Below are 7,732 nucleotides of genomic sequence, written 5' to 3' on the forward strand. Positions count from 1 at the left end.
TTATTTTTAATTGATTCACAATATAAAAATATTCACACAGTAAATTATTACTCCTAGTTCGAGTTAACGGCGTGGATGAATATAGGTTGAATTAAGAATTGATTTATCAAAATTTTGATGATTCCCTTTCACAGAAACAAAATTAGATGATAAGATTTCAATTTCTCTCTTAAGATAATATAAATAAAATATATAATTTTATCTTATTTTTCCTCTAATAACAAATAACATCCAATTTTAAAGGATATTTTTATTTTTCAAATAAAAGATAGAGTTTTACTTTTATGTTAATTATATCTACCAAATTCTCTAAATTTGAATACCTATGTTTTCTAATTCCAAGTAATACAAGTCTGATTGTGATCAGCTCCATGTTCACTTTGCAAGGCAAACTACTTCCAGGTTATTATTGAAGATCCTAATGTCATTGCCCAATTATTAATTGCACGTCCACTCTAGAATTTACCAGACTTACAAGCAACCTTGTAGCCCACAATTTAGCTCAGTTAGCCTTCCATGTTAATAAAGAGAATTTGGACTGTGGAGTATCAATTATACAGGTTGGTCCTTTTATAGTTTTATTCACTTGTATGTACAGGTTTTTGTGAATAAATTGATCCTTCTCTCCCAGGAAAGTTAAACTAAATTGTGTAATGTATGGCTCACATTCCATCAATTATAGCATATATCATAGTCTGACATCAAAAACGAATTGACAAAGTGATGAATATATAAGAAAAATAAACTGAATATTAGAAAATTTTATTTCATAAATCCATAATGTAATGTCGGATCTATTATTAATTTATGATAGGCCGCCAACTATATATATATATATATATATATATATATATATATATATATATATATATATATATATATATATATATAAACTCTAGTTGTATGACTCACATTGTCATTGACGTGGCTAGGCTATCTAAAACTGCGAAACATCTCAGACCATTTGCACTAATTAAACTAATCGATCCCTATCTCTCTCCCTCTCTCTCTCTCAACTTGTTTTACCTTAGCAACCAACCTTTGAATTAAAAAAAATCATATTCAACGTGCAAGTCTACAATAAAAAAAAAAAAAAACATGACAGAGGAATAAATTAAGGGTGATGTAAATCATTCGATTCAAGTGGGTTAAACGAAATGAAGGAGTGGTTCAAGTACTCACTATGACAAAATAAAAGTTATTATTAGTTAAGCTTAAAGAAAGTTTCCATCGTACAACTACAAGATCTAAGATATTGAGTGATAAATTTTTTTGTAAAAATAACTTGAGTACTTAATGCACTAGTGAGAGAATAGACTCTGATACCGTAAAGAGAGAGAGAGAGTAGACTCTGATGAAAATGTTGACTTGCATGAGTGAACATAGTAAATAAAATAGAAGTACGTCGGAATGAAAGCATTGCACAGAAGGTTGGTGTAACAATTATTGTAAAAGATAAAAGAATGATAAAATCTTATCATAAATTATTTGGACATGAGTGAATAAGACTTATAAAGTCTCAATCTAAGGAGAGGACTAAATACATGGTAAGTTGTAACCCTAACTCAAGCTAGAGGAAAATTGATAATTAAGTTGTCAAAATCCATAAGAATAATTTCAGTTAATAATTATCTAAAATTATCTATAATAAAATATTATAGTGTCGTTGAATTTAGCTAATCTCGCCAAGTGAAAAAAAGAGTTTAATTGTTATATATAGAGAGAGATTTTAAGTCCATATTAATTAGTTATGTGTTTAACTCTTTGTCCAAACGTGTATACTGATATAAAAATCAGAAGCCATATATAAATACTACTACTAACTTTGTCATTGATCTTGAATTTGACATGATTTTTCAAAACAAGCTAGCTCTCAATTAGACGTGAAAACATACTCACATCAACCAACAATAGTTACACAAGTTATAATGATTTGTGTCCCTTCCTTAGTTAATAGGTCTAAGGATCAATTTCTTGTTGGTCCATGAAAATATGAAATAAATCATATTGATAGGAAAATAATTATTTTGTGTAAGCTTAAGGTCCCTCACAAAGATTGATCATAACTTTCAATCAAAACACTTCTTACCAATAATGTGATTAACAAAAAAGAAACATACTCACCACATGATTAAAGATAATTATGACAATTATCAGAATTTTTATGCGCAAGTAACAACCATTTTCAAAAAATATTTTCTTTTTTTAATAACTAATGTCCAAAGGATATCAGTTAGCAAGACCCTAAATAAAATATAATAAATAAAAAATTATAATATATTTTCTATATTATTCGTACAAACGTTTTATATTTTTTTGTTATTTATGAACATTCACGTAACGGTTACTAAATAAAAAATATGAAGCAGGACGAGACTCATTTCAATTATTAAAATCCACCTAGATTTTAACTAATAATAACAATATACAAGAAATAATTTCTTAAAAGGTGTATTAATGTCATTCCTTTTCTTTCATGTATTTGAGTGGTGATATTATGACAACTTTTTAATTAAACATTCAGTGAGTGTTGGGTGTCAAAAAACTTTTTCCATATTTTCCAACCGTAATGAGCGCCAATTAAATGTGGTTAGGTGGAAACGTCTCTGCAATCATGCATTGACAGAACCGTCATATCTAAAAGCAGACCAGACACAACGAGAAAGTGAACCAAATTGACTTTTTGAGTCTTTCTTTGTAGAGACGGTGCATTTGATTATGCCCTAAGCAGGGATCATGTGAATATGTTAAAATAGGCTTTTGATTTGAACAATTCAATCAACTCACGTCACAAATACCCTTACATTATGTACGTAATCGCCAGAATATTCAACGCGATTAAACTGTTTACAATTCCAAATGGACTTGCTGAACATTTTTTGAGGAACTAAGAAAAACAACATAATGGATCAAATCAAATTAATATGAGAAATTAAAGTAAAAGGAAAGATTAAGTTTCTTATGTATAGATAAGTGCACCTGTTACATTTGTTTTAGCATCTTCATATATGTCTTTTTTATTAGGAAGACTTTTGATTTTCTTTAACAGGATATGTCCCGTTTATTATTGTATCATTTTGGATTTAATATAATTTACATTTTTTGCCAAAAGAAAGTTTCCCAATTGAAATACCCCACTAGACAAAATTGATGAAAACCAAAATGACTAAGTCACACAAGACTAGCCCATGTGTTACGAATTCCTCCACAAATACACATATAAACCCTTTTGTACCCTACATGAGCATGTCTAATAAATGGCTTAAACCATTACGTACATTTCTAACACATTCCAGAATCATCATTGTTCATAGTACCAATAATTTGTCACTCTATTTTCCCTTATCAATCGAAGATGTAGTATAGTATTATATATTTCCTTTTCCATTAAGCAAGAAAAACAATAACCCCCAATTAAATTGCTTTTCCCACCCTCTCAAAAAAATTGTTATCCATTCTACCAAAACAAAATTTGATCCTTTTGATGCAACATCCATCACCCAAGTGGTGGAAAACATTTAAGTATAACAAATAAGAATCTAACAAGAAATGAGAAATACCTCACTCTTCAGTCCTAGGGTGTTGCCCCCACTTCTTCATCATCTCTAGAAAAATCTCATTCCATGTGTCTATTGGCCCCGGCAAGCACCAATGAACACAATCATTCTGCACACGCTCTTGATGCCCATTAGCAAATGGAAAAGGATACATATAAGGACCAGGGTGGCCATCTGGTCTCAATAATGCTAATTTGGTCACATCCAATGCCTCCAATCTAATAATCCCACCAAAATTATTAGCTTTTGTCTTAGCATCTTCCACTTCTTCAATCTCAATTTTTCTCATGTCAGCATCCATCCCTTCAAGTTGCTTCTCCCCATTCCTATAAGGCTTGGTCTTTGGACAAGCACCAGCCTTATCCCACTCACCTTCGAAATGTGCAGGTGAAAATGTTGTCACAATTACATCAATTCCATACCCTTTACCCACTCTCCTATCAATTATGCTATTAAGGGTAGTCCTTAGGCCCTTTCTTAGCACATCATAAAACCCAATTTCAGTGTAATTAAGGCCAGGACAGTAATGGCAACCTAAAACTGAACCACCCTCATAGTACACTGCAGGATGCAAAAACCAGTGCCCAATTGATAACACAATCAGGTCCATTTGATCCATATCCCTTGCCCACCTCTCATCAACATGATCCAAATACAACTTATTATGATTTGGCCCTGAGTTTGACTTTTCTACACCTTGCACAAGAAAAGGGGACCAGTACAATGAGACACTCACATTGTGAGAAGGAAAGTGCCACTTCCGGAATTTGTTGTCCTCCCCGTTCCGGTAGACAAGGTTAGGGGTTGAGGCAGTGGATAACATGCAAAGAAGGGACTCTAATTGGTTCCTAGCCATAGAATCCCCCACAAAAGCTATGTGCTTGTTGCTAATGAGTTGGAGAAAAGTTTGAGGCTCAAACCTTGGAAGATTGCATTGACTTGGTTTCCATCTCCAGTATAGATAGCTAGAGTCAGGCCTTCCATGTGTTATGCAATTCTGGCCTTCTTTGATTGTACCACAGGTTGTACCATTGTACAAAGGGCCTCTCCTGTCTCGGATCCATTTGCCATCAAAGTAGTCACATGGAGGCTCATACGTTTTTTCCTTTTCTGCCAATAAAAAACATGGTAAGTCTAGTGAACCAACAAATCCTACACCTCAAGTTGCTAATTACAATTCGACAAAACTTAGATACAGTTCCATTGATGCTTTTGTGTTGTTTGACCAGAATTGGAATGCTACCTCAATAATCAATGTTGCCAATAAAGAAACATGTAAATCTAGTGAACCAACTAATCCTACATCCCAAGTTGCTAATTACCATTGGACAATACTTAGATACAGTTCCATTGATGCTTTTATGTTGTTGTCAAACAAACCAGAATTGGAATTTTATCTATGTTGCTAACAAAGAAACAGGTAAAGTCTAGGGAACCAACAAATCCTACATCCCATGTTGCTAATTACAATTTGACAAAACTTCGATAAAGGTCCATTGATGCTTTTGTGTTTTTGTCCAATAAAAATTAAAACTTTACCTCAATAATCTATGTTGAGATTTAATACAACTTCTTATCACACAAATTATCAAGAACATCAACAGTACCTAAGAACTAACTGCATGTAAGTTTTGTTCATTATAATTCAAGACAAAACTAGCAACAATATAGTTTTGACTAAATGAAATTATCAATTAAGCATACATGTACCTGGAGAAGAAGGTAGTGTAGAATCAGAAAGAGAAGACTGTGAGATGATGGTGGTGGGGGTGGAATGAGGAAGCTCAGTTTCTGGAGATGGAGGGAAGGGTAGAGGGTAGAAGTACAAGCGAAGTAAAACTATGGGAAGAAGAGCATAGAGGGTCCAAGGAAGAAGTCTCTTGATGAGGGAGAGGGATTGGTCTTTGAAGGGGTTTGTGATTCCCATCTTCAAAGCCTTTCCCTTCTTGTTTTTCTTCTCCTTGTAGTTCTCTTTCTTTCTGGTGTTCTTAGCTGAGATATGAAAGTCTTGAGAGAAAGAAAACAGTGTTTTTTTGTTTTTGCATTTGTCAAATGAAAGTTGGAAGGTGTAGAGAGAGAAGCAAGCAGGTTCCTTGCCTTATTCATTTTTATTAAATAAAAAATACACATCGTTGGATCTCCATGATCTCTCTAATTTACTAATTTTCATTTCTGTCTTGGATTCTAATAACCATAGAACATTGCTATTCCAACCTTGTCCTCATTCCTTCCCATAGTAATGTAAATAGTGAAAAAACACAGTGATTCTTAACTCTACATGCACTGTAGTTAATTAAATCAGATATAAATAACACCTTTTTTTTAACATAATTATTAGTGTGACATATTAAAATTATTTTAATTGACTATTGTTTATACATTGCTACACTTCTTTTAACTCGGTAAACTCAATTCCTTGTTGTGTGTGTGTTTCTCTCTCATTTGTTTTTTTTTTTTTTTATGTTTTCTCCTTAGGACAACTTTTTTCTTCTACTCCATGGCATCTGTTTCTGCCTTTTCACTTTATTTTAAACTGCTTATTCTCCGTCCGAAGGTAAAAGTTAGTGACATAGATAACCCTCGGTTAATCTTTTTGTGTTTTGAAAAATATAAGATTGATTTGATGACAAAAAGAAAAAAGAGATCTGAAGTTTAAATTTCTTTTAATAATTTTTTTAAACAATTAATCATCTAACATTTACCAAAAAAAAAAACTTTTTTTTTGCGTTCAAAAGAGAATATTAAATGTAGATGTCACATATATATGCAAAGATAAAATCGTCTAACAGAAAGAATGGTCTAAGGGGTCCAATTAAAAAAGAACACATACTTTTTCTTTTCTTTTTCTGTGAAAAGTAAAAATGAAGTAATGAATGAACACTTGTTTTTTTTTAAAAAAATTCTAAAGGACAGAGCCTCATTGATATATTTTTTTAATCGGAGTGTAATAATTCGGTGCATTAGGAGTATACTATATTGAAGAGAGATGTGCTTAGCCAAAAGTATAATGATACTTTATTTTTGTTGGTATGTGAATATGCCCATGTGAACCAATTTGATTATTAGATGCATTGAACCCTCCAAATCCCATATTTATTACAGAGGGAAAGTTATATTTGTTTTTACATACAGTTGGGTTTTCATTTATTTATATTAAACACAAGATCACTTGATACTTCTGCACTGAATCAGAATTATCCTGAGAAAAAAAAAAAGGATATTAATAAGGAAAATCTTAAAATCTTACAGTTTCTATTGGCCCAGGCTATAATTTTGCTACTCATGATGATGGGAAATAGGAAAGCAATGATACCCACTTGATAGTGATGGCATCGTGTAATCATCTCATCTCACTCAATTGATTGTGTTGTTTAGATTTGCTAAGACGAGTGGACAACATGTGGAATAAAATACGGCAGTATATACAATTAAAATTTATTTGTATATAATGTTAATGTAATCAATTATCAAGCAGCCATGCATTTTGAATTAAATAGATATTAATTTCACATGTTATTAATATTTACTTAAAAAAAATCCATGCAGTAAGAGTTTTTTCTTACAAAGATTGAAAACACACACACCACACATACAAAATTGTCTCTTCAATACCCAATGTTCAATTCTCATATTTTACTTTCTAATAAGCTATATTGCCAACGGTCGAAAGATTTGAGACATACACGAGTGTATGGCCATATAACAATAAACATACTGATATCAATTTGCAAGTATTAAAAGTGACTAATAAATGAAATCCTTCAGACGTGGAGGTTTGTTGTGATCCTCTTGGGCCCTGTAGGGCTGTTTGTGGCTAGGTTTAGGGTGTTGCTAGGTACACCAGGAATATGTTGGTGCACTCAGTATTTTCTTATTTTTCCAATTTTGTCCTTCATTTTTACGGAAGAACTTTATTCATAAAATTTTGTTTAAAAAATATTTATAACGAATTAATTTAAAATTAATGATTCAAGCAAAACTTAAACCTATGACTTTCAAATTATTAACACAACGTTTTAATCAACTGAATTAATGAGTCAATTATATTATAAAATAAATAATGTTGTTATACATAACACTAAAATTTTTAATGTATATTTAATGTGCATGGAAATTTAAAAAATTAATTTTGATATAAATCATACAAATTATTTAATCCGTATATTTTTTTAAAA

The 7,732-nt window shown here is 31.5% G+C and overlaps 1 protein-coding gene across 1 annotated transcript; it reads right to left on the reverse strand.

Annotated features, from left to right (window-relative positions):
* Positions 1-3,340: 3,340 nt before the first annotated feature.
* LOC100801798 (protein ALTERED XYLOGLUCAN 4) lies at positions 3,341-5,680 on the reverse strand. Its single transcript, XM_003517772.5, has 2 exons — positions 5,268-5,680; positions 3,341-4,667 (listed from the first exon to the last, which is right to left on the reverse strand). The coding sequence occupies exons 1-2, from the start codon at positions 5,482-5,484 to the stop codon at positions 3,562-3,564; spliced, it is 1,323 nt and encodes a 440-aa protein (XP_003517820.1). The 5' UTR covers positions 5,485-5,680; the 3' UTR covers positions 3,341-3,561.
* Between the last annotated feature and the right edge of the window lie 2,052 nt (positions 5,681-7,732).

Source organism: Glycine max, chromosome 1, assembly GCF_000004515.6.
Source record: "Glycine max cultivar Williams 82 chromosome 1, Glycine_max_v4.0, whole genome shotgun sequence".
In the NCBI taxonomy this organism is placed as follows: Eukaryota; Viridiplantae; Streptophyta; class Magnoliopsida; order Fabales; family Fabaceae; genus Glycine; species Glycine max.

Excerpts from the sequence above, each read along its gene's own strand:
- LOC100801798 (XM_003517772.5), bottom strand. The coding sequence starts at position 5,484 with ATGGGAATCACAAACCCCTTCAAAGACCAATCCCTCTCCCTCATCAAG. Across the intron at positions 4,668-5,267 it reads TACACTACCTTCTTCTCCAG|AAAAGGAAAAAACGTATGAG; the intron begins GTACATGTATGC and ends TTTTATTGGCAG.